A 21,136-nucleotide genomic window follows, 5' to 3' on the forward strand; every position below is an offset into this window, starting at 1 on the left:
GTGTAAAAAATCTTCCCTTTATTTTTAAATATAAAAATACAAGAATCTGTATAGAAAGCAGCGTTCCGACCTACAGGTTTCAGCACAAGGCCTTATTCATGGTCTAAAACAATGACTGAAATGTCACTATTTAGGACAAACTAAACATGGTCACGTGAGATGGGAAACATCCCCTTGTTCAATCACGTGATCATGTTAAAAAACATTAAAATAACATAAATATATGGGAGCAAAGTACAAAATGAGAACATCATCAAAGTGTATCACAAATAACATGGTAGGAATATTAGCTTATTGTAGAAGTTACCAGAATAGCCAGATATACTCACACTAAATGTCAACAAAAAGTAGCTCAAAGGGGGGAGTGAGTGCATACAATATTAAAATATAACTTTTAATAATCAAATACTAAACTTAAAATATCAAGTGTCACATACCTATTATTCATGAATGAGACACCATGCGCAGAAGAAGAATACTCCAAGGTATAACGATTGTGCACCGTCCAGTGAAGGCCACTTCAAAAAGGGTAATGAGTAGTCTTACCGTGATTCGGACGTGAAGTGCATCAGCGGGCTGGAGACCGGGATTCCAGGGAAAGGGGAGGAGGGGGGAATCTCCTCTCTCTAATGATCCCTTATGACTCACTCCCTTACAAGGGCAGTCCACAGCTGTCCCTGTTGGACGGAGACATGCCCCCTACAAACACTAAATATCCGAAACGTCCCTGACGCGTTTCGTGATAACTCCTCAGAGGGACTTAAAGTATACTAGTGCTTGTGAGCAGCAAGCCTGGCATCGATTAAGCGCACTGTAGGCATGCAGGAAAGATGGACAAAATTGCTGGCAGCAAGTGTCCCATAGTAAACTGTGGGTCTCCGGTCGCAGAGGAGGACCTGGTGACCCTCTATGTGCAGACTGGCATAGTAAGCGCGCCAAACCGTTAGCGCCGCCCAGCTGCAAGGTGATTGGGTGCATGAAAAGTTTCCCGGGGCCCCGATTGGTCCAAGCGCGGGACGCCACAGCCAGGAGGTGAGGCGGACCGCAACGAGAACCGAAGCAGTTTGGTCATCGGACCACAAAGAGAACGGCCCCGAGCTCGGTAAGGAAACCATGCGCATGCGCCAGATAGACAGGGCAGTTTATCGTGAACAGCGTTGCCGAGGCAACACAGACGCCCATCCCCTATTGGGCGTTAGTACCACTTATGATATAACAGGTGTATCGTAAGGATTACGGTAGACTCAGGTAATGGAAAAGGGTGCTAGATATCTTAATGATAGTTAATTATAATGGTTACTACTCAAAGTCTATGAAGGCAGGTGATGATTTACACCGTTTACATGTCTAGGCTCTCGACGGGGTAGATGAAAGCCTATTGTGCCAATATGTAGGTGTAACATATAGACCTTCATGATAATGAGCCTGCCTAGAGGAAGTACTTATTATGATCGCATACAATATTGAAATGCACACACGGAATTAGAGGAACGGTGTGAATGACAGTTTTTCATTTAAACCTGTGGGATGCGTGGTGTTAAGGATAAAAATCCACCTCGCCTACTTCTGGAGGATGATCTTATCCCAGTTGCCTCCTCTTGGTGGAAGAGGAACCAATTCAATGCCCATGAAGTGCAATACGGAAGAATCTCCATTGTGGTGCACTGTAATATGGTTCGACAATGGTTTGTCCCGTCTATGCAAGATGTCACCCAAGTGTTCCCCTACTCTTCGTCGTAACTCCCTAAATTTTTTTCCCACATATTCTAGTCCACAGTCACAGGTGACCTTGTAAATGACACCGGAACTTTTGCAATTAATGTAGTCCCTGATCTTATAGGTTTTGCCTGTGACGTTGCTTGTGAATGTTTTACCAGTTTGTATATGTGGGCAGGCAAAAGGACGGAACACAGGACAGAAAAGGACGAAACACAAAAAGGGGCGGGCCTAGGGGTAACAGGGGCTCAGGCAGAGGCACTGCGACTCGTTTTTTAGAGAACCCGTATCCCCTCAGAAATCGAAACTTAGTACCCAACCCAACGGTTCCCCTCAAATAATTAATCTCTCAAAGAGAGACCTAAACAAATGGGAAATGGCGGTTTTATCTAAAGGCCTATCATTCGTTACCTCATCAGACTTCAATGCATTCACATGGACGAAGGACGTGCATCTTTTTGCACGTAAATTGCAGTGGCAAAAGTTCTTTAGGAAAAAAACTGAAAAATCCAGCAGGGAACTGGGTATCCCCCCCCCCGATATGGTGGATGGCGTGAGACTACTAGCCAGTATAGAACATTCCGAGCCTAAAGTAGAGGGCCAGGGTCCATTTACTACATTAAAAAACAGAAGTACTAAAATGCCTCCCCAAGGTGACATCTCGTGCATTGATGTGTTTGTGGAATTGGTATGCTCAGATCTAAGGCAGGTCCCGCCTACCTACCACAAACACAATTGCACCAAGGAGGAGATCAATGCACTGTGTACATTAGAAAAGGACAACACCCTTACAATAAAACCTTCGGATAAAGGGGGTAACATTGTAGTAATGGACACGGGAGATTATGCACGGATGTGCAAGAATCTCCTGAATGACCGGTCGGGATATGAGGTCCTCAAATCTAACCCCATGAATAAATACCAATTAGAACTTCGTGGTATTCTGGAGGAGGCCAGAACTAATAAACTCATTAGCGATGATGAATTTGATTTTATGGACATAGATAAACCCGTATGTCGACCTTTTACTGTCTCCCTAAAGTCCATAAAGGGATAACACCCCTAAAGGGTAGACCTATCGTTTCAGGGGTAAACTCGATTTCCCAGAATTCCCTGCCCTCTTACTTAAGAGACACAGCAGGTCTCTTACGACAAATCAAGGGTCTAATAACTGAGCCAAATACTCTCCTCTGTAGCATCGATGTTGAAGCCCTATATTCCTCCATCCCCCACACAAAGGGGTTAGAGGCAGTGGGGTTTTTTTTTGGTCAACTAGGGGCACCCAATATCGGGCACATAACAGACTGATTCAGGATCTCCTGCATTTTACTCTCACAAGGAATGCATTTCTTTTCGATGGCCAAATGCACCACCAGCTCAGGGGAACTGCTATGGGGAGCCCTTGTGCTCCCTCATACGCAAATTTACTCCTGGGCTGGTGGGAGGCCACAGTTTTGTTTGGGGACACTCCAGCTGTAGGGATTGAACATGTTGATTTGTTTTTACAATACATCGACAATATATTCGTCTTATGGAAAGGTGAGGTATCGGAATTTGAAAGTTTTGTAGAGTTCCTGAACCACAACCACATAGGGCTCCGTTTCACCTCAGAAAGTCATACCACCACCCTCCCTTTCCTAGATATACTCATCACGCATTCACATGATGGAACACTACATTCTTCCATTTACCGGAAACCTACATCTACCAATTCGTTATTGAGATGGGAGAGCCATCATCCATACCCACTTCGGAGAGGCATCCCCAAGGGCCAATATATGTGCGAGTTCGCAGAAACTGTAGCTCTTTGAATGATTTCCAGACACAAGCAAAAGATCTTAGAGCTCGTTTCCATGAACGGGGCTACCTGGATGAGGTACTGAGAGAGGCATATCAAAGTAGCCTGAGGGCCAATCGTACTGATCTCCTATAGGGTCCTTCCAAAACAATAACCAACAGAGAAGCGGACACTAAATTACGCATGATAGCCACCTTTGATAATGGCTCAAAGGAAGCCCGAGCCATTCTGGAGAAGCACTGGCCCATCTTAATGATGGACCAAGATATGAGGGATCTTGTGGGGCCCACACCCTCCATTACATTCCGTAAAACACGCTCCGTTAAGGACAGGTTGGTGAAGAGCCACTATGACCTACCAAAACCCAAAGGGACGTGGCTGGACAGACGACCCCTCGGGAGTTTTAGGTGTGGTGGCTGTGTTGCCTGCCCACATATACAAACTGGTAAAACATTCACAAGCAACGTCACAGGCAAAACCTATAAGATCAGGGACTACATTAATTGCAAGAGTTCCGGTGTCACTAGTATATGTGGGAAAAACATTTAGGGAGTTACGACGAAGAGTAGGGGAACACTTGGGTGACATCTTGCATAGACGGGACAAACCATTGTCGAACCATATTACAGTGCACCACAATGGAGATTCTTCCGTATTGCACTTCATGGGCATTGAATTGATTCCTCCTCCACCAAGAGGAGGCAACTGGGATAAGATCATCCTCCAGAAGGAGGCGAGGTGGATCTTTACCCTTAACACCACGCATCCCACAGGTTTAAATGAACAACTGTCATTCACACCATTCCTCTAATTCCGCGTGTGCATTTCAATATTGTATGCGATCATAATAAGTACTTCCTCTAGGCAGGCTCATTATCATGAAGGTCTATATGTTACACCTACATATTGGCACAATAGGCTTCCATCTACCCCGTCGAGAGCCTAGACGTGTAAACGGTGTCGAACGGTGTAAATCATCACCTGCCTTCATAGACTTTGAGTAGTAACCATTATAATTAACTATCATCATTAAGATATCTAGCACCCTTTTCCATTGCCTGAGTCTACCGTAATCCTTACGATACACCTGTTATATCATAAGTGGTACTAACGCCCATGGGCCTCGGCATGGGCGTCTCTGTGTTGCCTCGGCAACGCTGTTCACGATAAACCGCCCCACCATGGCGCATGCGCATGGTTTCCTTACCGAGCTCGGAGCCGTTCTCTTTGTGGTCCGATGACCAAACAGCTTCGGTTCTCGTTGCGGTCCGCCTCGGGACACTTATTATGCGCCCAATCACCTTGCACATGGGCGGGCCTAACGGTTTAAATGGGCGGAAGTAAACTCCGTTTGGCACGCTTACTATGCCAGTCTGCACATAGGGTGTCACCAGGTCCTCCACTGCGACCGGAGACCCACAGTTTACTATGGGACACTTGCTGACAGCAATTTTGTCCATCTTTCCTGCATGCCTACAGTGCGCTTGATCGATGCCAGGCTTTCTGCTCACAAAAAGCCGGCATTAAGCACTAGTATACTTTAAGTCCCTCTGAGGAGCTATCACGAAACGCGTCAGGGACGTTTGGGATATTTGGTGTTTGTAGGGGGCATGTTTCAGTCCAACAGGGACAGCTGTGGACTGCCCTTGTAAGGGCGGGAGTCATAAGGGACCATTAGGGAGAGGAGATTTCCCCCCCCCCCCTCCCCTTCCCCTGGAATCCCGGTCTCCAGCCCGCTGATGCACTTCACGTCCGAATCACGGTAAGACTACTCATTACCCTTTTTGAAGTGGCCTTCACTGGACGGTGCACAATCGTTATACCTTGGAGTATTCTTCTTCTGCGCATGGTGTCTCATTCATGAATAATAGGTATGCGACACTTGATATTTTGAGTTTACTATTTGATTATTAAAAGTTATATTTTAATATTGTATGCACTCACTCCCCCCTTTGAGCTACTTATTGTATAAGTTAGTATTCAAGAGTGGTTATCAAATGAACATTACGTATGCGGATAGAATATGGTCAAACTGTTATTGGAACATATCAAGACAGAATATAGATAATTAAAATGCGAGTATGAAATCCTGTCTGGTATTTAGTCCATGCGGTATGTGACTGTCCAAGATAAACAGCCAGTATGTTTCTCTGTATAGAAGCCTGTGTTTCCCCCTCTCACCACGACAGCACCCAACCAGAGAGAGGGATCCGCCTCCAGGGACAGGAAACCCAGACTTCAAATTCTGCGGTACGCCCCACCTCCTTCAGTGGTTTCCTGTCCCTGACGGGGGATCCAGTGAGTCTCGGTGAGGCTCAGGAGTCGCGGTGAAAGGGGGGAATGGGAGTCCCAGGTACCCCCAGGTGGCTGCACAGGTCCCCCGCCGAGGCTTACCGGAGGGTGGTCTGTGGGTGCGGGCGGACTCCGGCACGCCTCCGATCCGGAGTGGAGGCGTGTGTGGAAGGGCGGCTGAGCGCTGGCTTCTTCCTCCCCGCGGTGGTCTTCTCCAAAATGGCGCCGACTCCACTTCCGGTGAGGACCGGAAGTGATGCGCCGCCCAGCGTCCACATGGGAGATGACGTCAGAGGCGGGAATTTTAAAAGGAGATCCCACACAGGAGTCCTGTGTGTTGTTTCTAGCACCCACAGCCAGCCACAGGAGTTGCTCCAGTCGTGGATGAAACGGAGCTGTATCCTCACCACTGAATAAGATGAGTTCTAATGAAGGTGGTAGAGAGTCGGTGGACACCGCTACGGTAAAGTTTGAGTAGGGGGATAGTCCGCTGATTGGTGAGTGTGGCCTTACCATGCCTTTAAACTGGTTCTGATGATGTCTTATGTGATTCTTATTTTAGAGGGAAGAATCTCGTAAGGGGAAAGCCACTGTAAAGTCTAAGCATCATGCATGTAGAATCTGTGGAGATAATCTGCCTGACTCTTATTTAAAACCTAACTGTGACCAGTGTGTTCAGCGCCTGTTAGCACAAGAGCAGTCGACCTTGTTTGAATCCATGCGTATGCTAATCCAGCAGGAAGTACGTAGTTCTGTGCAAGAAATAAGGAGATCCCTCAGGTCAGAGAATTCCCCAGGCACTTCCAGGCAGCTTGAAGATTCTGGCCCTAGTTCGGGAGAATCATCTGAGTCAGAAGAGGAGGACAGGTCAGGCAGACCCCTGTTTCCTATAGAGGATATTGATCATCTGGTGAAATTAGTAAGATCAACTATGGAGTTAGAAGATGAAAAGGAAGAACGCTCTGTAACAGACGTTATGTTCCAGGGTCTAGGAGAAAAGAAGAGAAAGGTTTTTCCTATCCATGAGAATATTTCCTCCCTTATCCAGGCAGAATGGCGCAAAGCGGACAAGAAGGTTTTTATCCCTAGAGCTATGAAGCGGAAGTATCCCTTTCCTGAGAAGGAGACAGAGATTTGGGACAAGGCGCCGAAGGTAGATGTTGCCGTTTCTAAAGTGTCTAGAAAGAGTGCGCTTCCAGTTGAGGATTCAGGTGTGCTTAAAGATCCTATGGATAAAAAGGCAGATGGCTTCTTAAGGCGTTCCTGGGAGGCAGCAGCGGGCGCATTCAAACCCAACGTCGCGGCTACATGCGTCTCTAGGTCTCTTTTTGTTTGGCTTTCCCAGCTGGAGGAGAAGATTAAGGCTGGTGCATCCAGGTCACATCTTATCTCGGAGGTTACCACTGCACAGAAAGCCTCTAAGGTTATCAGCAAGATCGGTAGCCTTATCTAATTCTGCCAGAAGGGCCTTATGGCTGAAAAACTGGATAGGTGACCTTCCATCTAAAAGTCATCTGTGTAGTATTCCCTGTGAGGGGGAATTCTTGTTTGGGTCTGCACTAGACAACATCTTGGAAAAGGCAGCTGACAGGAAGAGAGGTTTTCCTAGTACAAGGCCTCAAGAGAGGAAGTTTTTTCGCCCCTCAAGGCGATTTAGATCTCCTCAGAGATCCGGAGACAAGAAAGAGGGGTGGCGATCCTCTAGGAGGTCTAAGGGATTCATGTTTTCCCGGCCTCAGGATTCCAGTAAACGTCCCGGTCAGCAATGACGCCAGGGGTCCTGTGGGGGGAAGGCTCTCCCTGTTCAAGGAGGAGTGGAGCAAGATTTCAGGGAGCAAATGGATTTTGGGGATCATACAAGATGGCCTAAAATTACCTTTTCTATCCCCTCCCCCACAGCGTTTCAAGATAACCTCAGTGGCCGGAAGAGCAGAAAGACAGGCTCTGGAGACCGAAGTAAGATCCTTACTGAGAAAGGAGGTGCTACGGCGGGTGCCACTGCAGGATCGAGGGACAGGATTTTATTCAACCCTGTTCCTTATAAAGAAACCGGATGGCACATTCCGGACCATTATAAATTTAAGACCACTAAACTGCTACCTACAGGTGGAAAAATTCAAGATGGAATCGATAAAGTCAACCGTAAACCTGCTCTTTCAGGATTGTTTTATGGCTTCCATAGACTTAGCGGATGCATATTACCACGTCCCTATTCATCCGGACAGTCAGAGATTCCTGAGAGTGGCGGTGATGATGGAGGGCAAGATAGACCACCTCCAATTCAGAGCTCTACCCTTTGGAGTGGCGATAGCACCGAGAGTTTTCACAAAACTAATATCAGAAGTGGGAGCCTACATACGAAGATATCAGGGCACCTTTGTGCCATATCTAGACGACTTCCTGCTGATCGCAGGTTCGGCAGAGAAGTTGCAGACCTTCATAAGGGTGGTGATGAAGATCCTACATCGCCTGGGCTGGATGATAAATTTGAAGAAGTCCTCCCTTACTCCGGCCAGATCAAAGATATTTCTCGGCATCACATTAGATTCCACTCAGCAGAAATCTTTTCTTCCTCAGGACAAGGTGGTGAAGATTGTAGCCTCAGTGGAAAAGCTGTACAGACAGCCATCCCCTACCATAAGGGACATTATGAGGACTCTGGGTCTCTTTACAGCGGCAATTCCAGCGGTGCTCTGGGCGATGTATCACGCAAGGCCCTTACAGCTCTTCATGTTGGAAAACTGGAGGGGGGACCAGTCCTCCTTGGACCAGAGGATTACACTTCCCCAACAGATCCCCTGAGATGGTGGCTAAGAGAAGAGAACCTCCAGGCAGGCAGGCCTTGGAGAGAGGAGAACCCCCTATCCATGATTACGGATGCGAGCTCTACGGGTTGGGGAGCTCAGGTCAGGGGACTCTTGTTCCAGGGGGCATGGAACGAGGAATCCAGGAAGAAGTCCTCAAATTACAGAGAATTAGAAGCCATCCTGCAGGCAATCAGACGGGCTCTGCCGATGATTCGGGGGACAGACCTGAAGATTGCCTCGGACAATGTCACAGCGGTGGCGTTCGTGAATCGCCAGGGGGGTACCCGAAGCGGGTCCTTAATGAACCTCTCGCATCAGATTCTAGACCTGGCGGAAGCCAATCTAAGATCAATATCGGCGGTTCATATAAGGGGCAAGGACAATCTGCAGGCAGACTTCCTAAGCCGTCATCTCTTACGTCAGGGAGAGTGGTCCCTGAATCGGAGGGTGTTCTCCAAGATAACCAGACTCTGGGGTCAACCAGAGGTAGATTTATTCGCCACAAGAAAGAACAGACAGGTCAGGCTCTTCTGCTCCCTAGACCCGAGGGACCAATCCTTAAGTTTGGATGCCTTCTCAATCAAGTGGAACTTCAGCCTAGCCTATGCATTTCCACCCCTGTCTATTCTCCCGAGGGTTCTGAAGAAGATATGACAAGACCAGGCCAGAGTTATTCTTATAGCCCCCTTCTGGCCCAGGAGGGCATGGTTCTCAGTACTGAGAGATCTTTCGATATCAGACCCTTGGATCCTCCCAGAGAGTCACGATCTCCTCTCCCAGGGCCCAGTATTCCACCCGCAGATTGCGAACCTCCATCTGACGGCCTGGAATTTGAGAGGCGCATCTTGAGGGGAAAAGGCCTCTCGGACAAGGTAATTACAACCCTGCAGAGGAGCAGAAAGGTAGTTACCTCTAGGATCTATTTTAGGGTCTGGAGAGTATTCTCAGATTTTTGTTCTCCAGATAACATAGACTTAGCTCATCCAAATATAGCTAAGATATTAGATTTCCTGCAAGCAGGATTAGATAAGGGCCTAAAACCTGCCACCCTTAAAGTTCAGATCTCTGCCCTTAGCTCCCTGTTTGAGTCCCCTTTAGCCTCTCATCCCTGGATATCTCGGTTCATAAAGGCGGCATCTCGTATGACCCCCTTTAGGAGATGTACGGTGCCCCCCTGGGACCTCACTCTGGTATTAAATTATCTGATAAGAGATCCCTTTGAGCCCCTGGAGTCTTGTTCACTAAAATGGTTGACCATTAAAGTTGTATTTTTGGTAGCAATCACTTCAGCCCGTAGGGTGGGAGAGATATCTTCTCTATCATGTAGAGCGCCTTTTCTCAAGATCTTGGATGACAGAGTAGTTCTGATGACAGACCCGGCCTTTTTACCAAAGGTAGTCTCTAGATTCCATAGATCCCAGGAGATCAGGCTCCCATCCTTCTGCAGTAACCCTTCTACGGATAGGGAAAGGGAGTTTAACAAATTAGATGTTAAAAGGGCCATTGAGCTATATTTGGATAGGACTAAAGATTGGAGAAAATCTGATAGTCTTTTTGTTCTTTTTGGTGGCAAGAATAGGGGGCAGAAGGCCTCAGCGGTAGTTATAGCTAGATGGATTAGGCAAGCCATTAGCTCCGCTTATGTAGCAGCCGGTCAGCCGATACCAGAAGGTCTAAAAGCCCATTCCACTAGAGCAGTTTCTTCCTCATGGGCAGAATTTAGAGAAGTGTCGGTTAATCAGATTTGTCAGGCTGCCACCTGGTCTTCTCCACACACTTTCTATAGGCACTATAGGCTAAATGTAGCAGGTGCACAGGAACTTTCCTTTGGGCGAAGGGTTCTTTCTTCGGTTATCCCTCCCTAAAGATTTCATCTATGTTATTCTCTCTGGTTGGGTGCTGTCGTGGTGAGAGGGGGAAACCGGTAATTACTCACCGGTAATTGTGTTTCCTTGAACCACGACAGCACCCTGGGTATTCCCTCCCTTGTAAATTCTTTTCACACTTGGGTGTTCAGTGTTACGTGTGTGTCACAGAGGTGTGAGATTCTCTCATTGAAAGTGATACTGAATGATACGGTGGTCAGAATTAATCGAGAACATTAAGTCCCATACAGTCTCTGTAATCCACTGAAGGAGGTGGGGCGTACCGCAGAATTTGAAGTCTGGGTTTCCTGTCCCTGGAGGCGGATCCCTCTCTCTGGTTGGGTGCTGTCGTGGTTCAAGGAAACACAATTACCGGTGAGTAATTACCGGTTTCATGTGGCCACCTCTTGCGGACGTATTAATGATTTCTATTTCTCTCCATCTAAACCCAATGGTAGTTTTAACATGGACTAAGTTGCATGAGATGGCTGAGATGTTAACATAATTATTAGTTATGTCTTAAAGGTGTTGTCTGATTCACACATTAAGGGGTCCCGTAAACTGTGTTTGTTTCTTTTTCTTCATGTGGCTCACTGGTTTGGTAGAATAACAGTTTCTTTATCCTGCCAATCACAAGTTTCTCATGATCAGCTTTAAGCCATTTATCTTATTTGACATAGTAGTCTAAATCATGTCCATTTTCGACAGTTGTTTCTCGCACTTCAGCAGTTGGGTGGTTTTCGTGTTACATTAATCTTCTGGATGTCTCTTTAATGACATTTTTGTTTCCTTCACAATATGTTCCTGTATTGCGCTCCATATGTTGCCTAAAAGTTCTTGTTAGGTTTGAGTTCTGCTTAATGACTTATTAATGATCCTGTGAAAACGGAACCATCTTGCGGCCACTGGGTTAACAGAAACGAAGGCTGGAATGCTGTAGGCATGCTCTGAATACAAGGAAGCAATGGACTCCGTATATAATCAATGTGGTCTGGTATACGCAACAAATTCATGTACCTAAACCTTGCTGCTATGTTGCACATTTTTTAAACTATTATTTATACGTAATTTCTTGCAAGTACAATAAGAGACACTTTAAAGAGGACCTGTCACCAGATTTTGACCCCTCTGACTAACAATGCCTGCTGATAAAGGTTTACAAGTCCTCCTCATATCACATAATATCATCAAATTTGCTGCCAGTGGGACTATGTACCCTAGAGTATTTCTTCTGATATGCAAATTAGCTTTTCTGACTCATCTCTGGTATCTGTGTCTCTCTCTCAGGCTGGCAGTATTATTCTACCAGCCTGCCATTATTCTGACTGACAGCTCTGTATCTCTATAAATTACTGCTCTGCCTCCATTGTACTTGGGGATCGTCTGCTAATATTCAACTACAAACATATAAAGCTCTATGTACAGATGGGAAATATTGTTGTGTCAATCTTTTTAGCCTTATGTTACATTCATGTGATGTGACATCATCGCAGGTCTCTCAGCTTTTTAGGATTAGAAAACTGTACACCATGTATGTGATTACATTAAATCACAGGAGCTTCCATGGAGGATGGAGAGGAGTAAAAGTCCATGGAGGCTGCTGTGACTTCATGTGGTCAGATACATACATGCTATTATTATTATAAGAGGCTAAAGTACCTGAGATGATGTCACTCTGGTCACATGACATGAACTTTGACCAGTAAGGCAGCATAAGGCATGAGGAGGATTAGATGGGAGGGGCCGGGTGAGCAAGACACGCCTCTGATGTCAGTCGGTTAATAGAACTATATAGGAACGTGTCACTGGCTGTATATGTGCAAATGTGGTGACAGGTGTTAAGATGTTTGCAAATGAAAATATTCTTAGATTTCAACTACCTACTGATGTTTACACAATAACTATAATTTTTAACCCTTATTTTACAGTTTTACTCTATTGCTCTACTTCATTGCGGTTTTAGCTCCTATTAATTAGTGATGGTCAGTGTAAAATTCCAGGGTGTGGGCGGGGACTCTAAGCAGACACATTATGATCCATCTAGTTCTGTGAGCTGCCAATGTGGTTCTATTATCAGGGTACAAGGTTTATATACACTTTCATTTAGCTTCTAAACATTCACTTGTTTCTGACACGTAGAAAGAGAGATGAGATGGATCAGAAATGTGAGATGATGACATCCATGAGTTGCATATTACACATGACATTCTTAGCTCTACTATTACAGGCAAAATATACACAGCTCTGCTATATGCCACCTATATAGCATACCATCAGACCTTCTGTGCCTCCCTCTCCCCCAGATAAAGATCTTATGTGGCTGTAGCTTTAATTTCCTCACGAGCTGCCGGCAGAAGGTCTTTTGTGTGTGTCTGTGTGTGCGCTTACATGCTCATCCTGGAATGCAAGGGTGGGGTCTAGAGGGAGAGAGCAAAGCGGTGCTCAGCTCAGCACAATGTCAGACAGGAAAACAAGATGTCTGCCGACCCGAAGATCAGAATAAACAGGGTTGGGCCAAGCCAAAATTTGTGTACAACAGGTCTGATAGAGAAAGGTTGGAATTATATATGTGAAATGCTGTATTTTTGTTAATTGAATTAGAGAATTTTTTTATTTTGTTATCCTGAGTACATTTAAGAAATTTGTCTTCTAGGGAATACCCCTTAAAATATATGGTTTTAGCTAACAGTAGATTTTCATCTCTGTGGCTCGCGCTTAATATTTCATAATGGTATATGTTCGTTAACATTAGATCTTTCTGAATATACTGCTTTCCATATTCTAGTAATGATGAGATTACATGAAATATTCCTTTTTCATTTTCTTTCATCTTTATCTTGGATTTCTATTTTGGATGCATTTCCTGGGTTTCACTGTATTTTAACTCCCAATATAATGACCTTTCTTAATATAAAAAATACTAAATCTGGAAATTACTACTCAATATAGATTGAATATATTTGCCTACAGTCTGTTTTCAGTCTGCTGGTGATTGGTCTAGTCCTGTTTTGACTTATTCTCTTATAGTTAGATGAGGTCTGGACATTGTATGTTTGCTCAAATGCAACTGCAGAATGGCACAATGTGTAGCCATTGCCTTGCAGAGACACAGTTGACCGAATATGTACTTAATGAATGTTATACCGAATTGGTTGTCGTGGGGTTTCTATTGCTTTAACGCCTGAATACAGGTGTACAAGCCATTACATTGTTACAATTCCTGGGGCAGAGCTGGGAATTACGTCTATTTCCCCCTCTAAGCCACATGGGCAGGGACAATGCCGTGATGCCTGGCAGGACCAGTTGTAGAACTATGCCGGGTGCACAACAGAGGCCGGAGCCTCTAGATTTATCCGGTGCAGCGAGAGGGTCAGTGCCAGCATCAGGACCTGGATAAATCAGCATCATTAGGTTAAAGGAAACCTACCATTTCAAATGGTAGGTGTAAGCTGTAAGTACCGAGCACCAGCTCAGGGTGAGCTGGTGCCAGTGCTTACTTTCGTTAGTGTTATTAACCGCTGTATCGCGGTTTTAACACTTTTTAACGTTTATAGCAGAAGCTGCTTCGGCGCTGCGTTGAGCGTGCAACGTCTCCGGCATTTTCTATGTAGGTGCGCACGCAGCACCGAAGCAGCTTCGGCTATAAACTTTAAAAAGTGTTAAAACCGCGATACATCGGTTAATAACACTAATGAAAGTAAGCACCGGCACCAGCTCACCCTGAGCTGGTGCTCGGTACTTATAGCTTACACCTACCATTTGAAATGGTAGGTTTCCTTTAAAACTACAACATTGTATGGCATAATGTAGTTTTGTTTTATATGATTAGTTGACTACTTCAGACAGAACAGTATAGCAAGAATACATGAGGTTTTCATAAATTTATTTAATCAAATTATTGATCTAAAACGAGGGTTTTAATTATTAGTTCTTTGTGTAAACCACTTTAGAACAGCAGAAGGTCAGAGTATATTGTGCATTCACTACAGCCTTTCTACGTGCAGTCAGTGATCTTTAGGGAGAATATTCTCAGTGTTTTGATTTTTGATTTGGGGAGCTTTTGGTGTTTTAGACTTTTACTAGCGAAGTAAATAGTTTATTTGACATCCCTTATCCAGTACAGATTAATTGTCTTTAATGGAATGTCTTTCTGTTGCCTATACTGCCAGCCCTAACATATTTATTGTCAACTCTGTTATTTTTCAGGGTCAGCCTGTTGGGGACTGTGACTTTAACATCCGTCTGGCTTGCATTGAAAAGGAGATAATTTTTCCCCGACATGAGAAAATGAAGACCGGACATATAGATAAAACACAGGAACCTTTTAGTATTCGAAATAAGCCATTTTTTGACATTCATGCAGCAAGAAAGGCAAGTGTATAAAGTGAAAATATTAAACGTTTCCTTCCATATCTATGATTAAAAGGTATGTTGTGCTCTGGTGGAAGCAGTTGTATCAAAGCCCGACATGCATACATGTTAAAGCCGTTTCTTATGCTGCACTTGTGTGGGTGGCAGACTTCCAGCTGTGAAGTCGAGTTGGAAAATAACTGCACAGACAGTTCCGTTGAGGGCTGCTTTGGTGAGTCTCAAGCATGTCCAGTTGAGATTTTGAGGGAATTATTATTAAGGATGTGGGACTATGTGAGTCTTTGCATGCTGAGAGGCCAATTGCATGATGTTACTACTGCAGTCATCTCAGTGTGTTGCTAGCATCAATTAAAATGACTATCATATCCATTTTCCCTTTGATTCCACAGTCTCCCTCAAATTGTAACATTAGTGTTAAGAGAACATATACCTACTTCATCATGTTGTTTTCATTTTCTGGTATGCCAATAACAGACAATGAAAGACTAAATTTGGATTAAAAGCCATTTTACAAACAAGTAAGTTTTGGCATGTGTTCATGATTTGTAAGAATTTCATAATGCTATTCACTAGGAGGGTCCACTGTTTCCAGTGGTGGGATAAGCCTATTGGTGGGGTCTTAAGTGTCAGACCTATGGATAGGTCATCAGTATCAGTAAGATAGAAAGCGTCTTTAACCTCTATGTTGCAGCGTTTTTATTTTTTTTAGTTTACGTTTTGCTCGCCAGCTTCAAAAATCTAACTTATTCATTTTTCCATGTACAGAGCTGTGTGAGTACTTTTTTTTCGGGATAACAAATTTTACTTCTCAGTTAGGATATTTATTGTTACATGCCATGTACTATGAAGCTGGAAAAAAACTGTGGTGGTGGTCGGGGAGTCTCCTTACTGTGGTATGAGTTGATAGTGTAGAATGCCTGGTTAAGGCTCTGAATTCTGGTTATACCGCGATATTTCTCCCTGTTTTACTTGTATGCCTAATATGGCCAAATATTGATCATTGTATTGACCACCACCACTCTCTGTCTGTTTTTATGGGATGTTTTTAATATCGATTGTTGATTGCCATTTTGTGTACAAATAGAAATAAAGATATACTGTTTGATTTATCTACTTTTGATGAATTTAGAATTTTATTGTGGTTCTGTATACTTGTATTTGGTACTTATGTTTTGGTTAGTATAGGGACCTGATGTGAATACATTGTAAGTGTTATCCCGATTGGTAATTCTTGGGTTAGGGTTACAGTTGGCGTTATGGTTAGGGTTACGCTTACGCTTAGTGCCCCTTACTGTAACTTTAACCCTAACCGTAACCCTAGCTGTAACCCTAAACCTAGCTGTAACCTTAACCCTTGCTGTAACCCTAACCCTAGCTGTAACCCTTGTCCTTACTGTTGCATTTTATTGGCTGTTGTTTGTGTAGTGTTACACTAATTGCTTTTTCTGTGTTTTTTGTGTGATTATTAAAAAAAAAAATCATACAAAAAAACTAAAAAAAAAAACTAAATAAAAAAATACATAGTGTCATTAGTGTAATTTTTTTCCTTGTGACTGCAGTTTTTTTGTGTGTAGTTGCATATCAGGTTTTTTTGTGACAGTTTTACTACACGTGTACTATGGCTTGTCAAATGTACACGGTGGAGCAAGCATACGCCATGTTATGCTCAGATTCTGAGAGCAACACAGGAACGGCGTATGAGGTGGAAATGCTTTTTAGCGGTGACAGTGATCACAGTGATACTCTCTATAACTGCTAGCGCCACTGTAGCATCCACAAGCGCAGGGCGTGTTGGCGGAGAGCCATAAAACACAGATCGCTCCTCAGAATATATGGAGGTGCTGCCCACCAAGCCCTTTTCCCCTGATATCCCTGATTTTACATCCATACTTTGGAAAATTTTACCCCGCTTGAATTTTATAAAAAATTTATAATCGACAAAGTTTTGGAGCATATTGTTATCCAAACAAATCTTTATGCTCGGCAGTTCCTGACCGAAAATCCAGCTTCCTCCTATGCAAGAAACTGGACCCCCACAAGGATTGAAGAAATCAGAAAATTGTTGGGGCTCATACTGAATATGGCTTTAGTAAAAAAAAAAAAGCCCTCAATTCGATTTTATAAACCCTACCTGTGCGACACCAATTTTTGCTGCGGTAATGCCAAGAAGTAGATTGAGTGGCTTATGCGCTTTTTCCACTTCAACGATAACCAGCAGCCCCCCCCCCCCCCCTCCTGTGAGCCTGGCCGCGATCGCTTGTTTAAAATACGTCCCCTTATAACTTTTCTGGAGGAGTCATTTAAGTCGTTATGTGAAAGCGGTACTGGGTACACCTTTGCCTTCCGCGTATATGAAGGCAAAGACCGCGATATAAACCCCCCAGGATGCCCCAGTGACATAGGTTGTACCGGAAAAATCGTATGGGACTTGATGCGGCCTCTGTTAAATAAGGGGTATCGGTTATACACTGATAATTTTTTCACCAGTCTCCCCTTGTACAAGCACCTGCATTCTGCTGCTACAGGGGCTTGTGAAACTATCCGGAAAAATAGAAGGGGCTTGCCGCAAGAGCTTTTGAGAACGCGCCTAAGATGAGGGGAATCAAGCGGTCTTTGCAGTGAAAACATCCTTGCAATTAAATATAATGACCGCAAGGATGTCTTTCTCCTGTCCACCTTCAACCCAGACACAAAAGTTACAGTGAGAGAACACGCCTGGTACAAACAGGTTGCTATCTACTTTGATACAAGTGGCTGCATAGAATTCTTTTGTGCTGCTTTCAAGTTTTCCACACTGTCCCACATTCTTAAAAATGGTTTAACTACTGTTTACTTTTAGGGAGAGTTAAAGTTTTTTGGTTCATTGGCAAATTTGAATTGTGGCAGAAATTTATAATTTTTTTTAATTCCAAATATCCATTCTACCCCTTGATGAATACTGTATGTACATGCTGTGTACTAAAATTGTGCCATTACAGAAACATTTTTAATGTGCATAATTTCTTTTGCATTCTTTTTTAAAAAGCACATATTCAGTAAAATTAACTACACCCCTTGATAAAATTATACAAGGGTGTACTTTTAATAGCATGGTCATTCAATGGGTATTTTTTTTTAAATTCATCTCACAGCCTTTGCAATTATCAATCAATGCTATGCAAGTCCCCAAAGAAGGTGTGAAATTCACATGTTACTGTTACACTCCTGAGCCCCGTCATAATTCCAATCAAAAGGGTTCATCCATATCTGCAGTATGATTACACTCAAAATAAATTGTCTTTTTTGCTGAATTGTCCCTATTAACCCAAAGTGAAAATTAAAAAAAATAAGACAAAAGAGACTTTATTTCAGAAAAAAATTATATTTTTTTCCTATGGCCCAATTCAACACATTTTTGTTTTCTTCTTTTGATAAATTCAGTGATGGGCAAACTCTGTTCATTTGTTAGAAATTTCCACTGATCTGGTACCTCAGGCACACTGCAAATGCATCTTGGTACCTGAAAAACATTCTAGCCATCTCTGTCTTCCAAATAATGCTCTTGAGCCATGCCGTGGGCCCATACAGCGGTTTATGACCATATATGTATAAATTACATATTTTTGTGGAATTTTCTAATAAACCTGGTTTGCATTTCCTGTTTTCTCCCCTTGAGAAAAATGAAAAAAATGGGGATAAAATAGCTTTTTTGGGGGGAAAAAAATAGTTTTTCCTTTTTGTAGTCTATTTCTGCAAAAAATCAAAAGGTATCAGTATACCAATTTATAAATTCATTGGGGGGTATCGTTTGCAAAATGGGGTCACTTGTTTGCGGGTTCCACTGTCCTGGCATTCCTGGGACTCTCTAAATGCCGCATAGCACCTGAAAACAATTCCAGCCAAATCTGCTTCTGAAACTCAAATGGCGCTCTATTCATTTCAAACCATGCAGTGTGCCCTTACAGCAGTATGTAGTCACAAATGTGGCATTTCTGTAAGCAGGAGAAATTGGGCAAACCTTTTAGGACATATTTTGTATTGTAACCTCTTGTGAAAAATGAAAAATTTGGGGTTAAAATAGCTTTTTTGGGAAATTTTGTTTTACTTTTTGTGGTCTAATTCTGTAAAAAATCAAAAGGTGGAAATGCTCAGTATACCCATTTTATAAATTCATTTGGGGTATAGTTTGCAAAGTGGGGTCACTTGTTTGGGGGTTCCACTGTCCTTACAACCCTTCTAACAACGTCGTAGGATAAATGGATAGTTGAAAAAGATAAGACAACATAAAGCAGTCATATAATAAATGTTAATAACTTAATTAGTTTGGGGGTTTGAGTATTTGTGTGAAAAGCAGAAAATTTCACACTTTGAAAATAGCATTTTTCCAAATTTTCACCAAATTCACTTTGTTTTCATAAATAAATGTAAAATATAACACATCTAAAGTGATGCATTTCAGATTTGTAAAATAGAGCCTGGTCATTGAGCTGAAAGCAAGTTCTTTGTATTTGGACGCTATTTTCTGTTACAGGGTTCAGAGCCGGGAATAATTAGTTTTTATATTTTTATGTACCGGACATTCTGGGACACAAGTTTATGTTTTAATTTGCATTTCCTCAGGGCTCTCATGCATTCTTTGGACTATACATAGAATATGAGGGGAAAACTGTTTTTACTATCTCAAATAAATGCAGAAATGCACACAAGAAAAGCTATAGGTATAGAAGCCAAGCCTTCACCTTTTCTAGCACTGCAACATTATGAAACACTTTGTGAGCTATTCGCAGAGTAAAGCTTCATACTGTAAGTTCAGCCATTTATCAAAACTGACTATTCATGAGGCAATTCCTTTATAACGGAAATGGTAAGCAATGTTGTCTGTGTGGTTAATGCATTGCCACCAACCAACACAAGTTAAAAGGGTATTCCCATTTCAGCAACTCATTAATATTGTTTGAATAATGAAAAGTTTAAATGGGGTGTCATTTTAAACAAAAAGTGAACTTCCTGAATAAATGTCAAAAATGGTTTTCGCCAATTTCAGTATATTTGGAGTTTTTCCCACTTCCCAGTACACAGCATAGAATATTTAGTATTGTCACTAGGAATTGCAATTTGTTCCACAGAAAACAAGCCCTCATAAAGCTCTGCATATGGAAAAATAAAATTGATGGGTTTTTGAAGGTGGGGGAGCAGAAAATGGAAACCCAAAAATAAAAAAGGGTTGAAAAGGATTCCTGGCAGTAAGAGGGTACATCAAATACTAGTTTGTCAAATAAGTCAATTTTCTTGAGACTGAATTACCTTACACTTGTTCTTCTGAACAACAAATCCATTCATCCAGAAAACTAGCAAGACTTATGCTGCGTAGTGAGAAGCCGTCTTACTCGGGACTAGATATTATTAGCAGTCTGCTCTTGTCAGACGAATCCTTTTTTAATATTTCTAATTTCACAGCTCAGTAGTTCTAGCGTTGAAAGGGAAGAAAGTTAAGAAACTTTAATTGTATGACAGAGAACGAGACCTCGGACTATAAATTTTCAGTTATCGCACAAAATCAAATTTTTTTCTGTTCATGTTGACATGACAACTTACCATTTCTAGATTGCTCACTGTCACAGAGCCAAGCTAGAAAATTAGTATTATTTGTGATTTTATAACACTGTCAGCGCCACTTCTTGCAGATGCTTGCCAACCTTGTTCAGGCGGGATCAGGAGTGATTGCAGAATATTTTTAAATCAAAAAGATATTTTATTACAGTAATTGCAGGACTAACAGTAGCGAACGCCCTCGAAAGGAACTATTAATTTAAGATTACATATTGTGAGACACTGAAGAGGTTAACTGTGGATGGGGGCGATATGTTCACCCTGGGTTTTCCTACTATGCAAGGTCTTAGGGTGATGCCAAACATGGCGTTTTGAACTTGTTTTTAGGCTAATCATTTCTAATTTAGCCAGTCATGATATCTAGTGCTATAATATGTCTATAGTTTGTAAGAATAAGAGTTTAATAAGTAACTAGACATTTAAAACAAATTGTATAAATCAATATTTAAAGGGGTATTCCAGGAATCAGCATAATTCATATACAAGTGGGCACTCAAAATATAAGCTAATGTGTAATTAGTTGTTATTTAAAATTTTTCTCCCCTTAGCAGAAAATGCTGATGAGAATACACTGTAATGAAGAATTAAAATGCTACTGGCCTTTTAATCAGTCCGTTAATTTCCTCCGCGCGGTCCGTCGCAGAAAAGAAGATGGCCGCTGGTCACATGTCCACATCACATGTCCTGCACCTGCCTGG

The 21,136-nt window shown here is 42.8% G+C and overlaps 1 protein-coding gene across 1 annotated transcript in view; it reads left to right on the forward strand.

The window, feature by feature from the left end:
* RNGTT (RNA guanylyltransferase and 5'-phosphatase) overlaps positions 1-21,136 on the forward strand; it is a 289,029-nt gene that overhangs the window by 96,737 nt on the left and 171,156 nt on the right. Inside the window, exon 11 of the mRNA XM_072141974.1 lies at positions 14,685-14,849. Within this exon, the coding sequence (XP_071998075.1) occupies positions 14,685-14,849 (165 nt within the window). The remainder of the gene's footprint in view (positions 1-14,684; positions 14,850-21,136) is intronic.

The sequence above is a fragment of the Engystomops pustulosus genome, chromosome 3, assembly GCF_040894005.1.
Source record: "Engystomops pustulosus chromosome 3, aEngPut4.maternal, whole genome shotgun sequence".
NCBI classification, from domain to species: domain Eukaryota; kingdom Metazoa; phylum Chordata; class Amphibia; order Anura; family Leptodactylidae; genus Engystomops; species Engystomops pustulosus.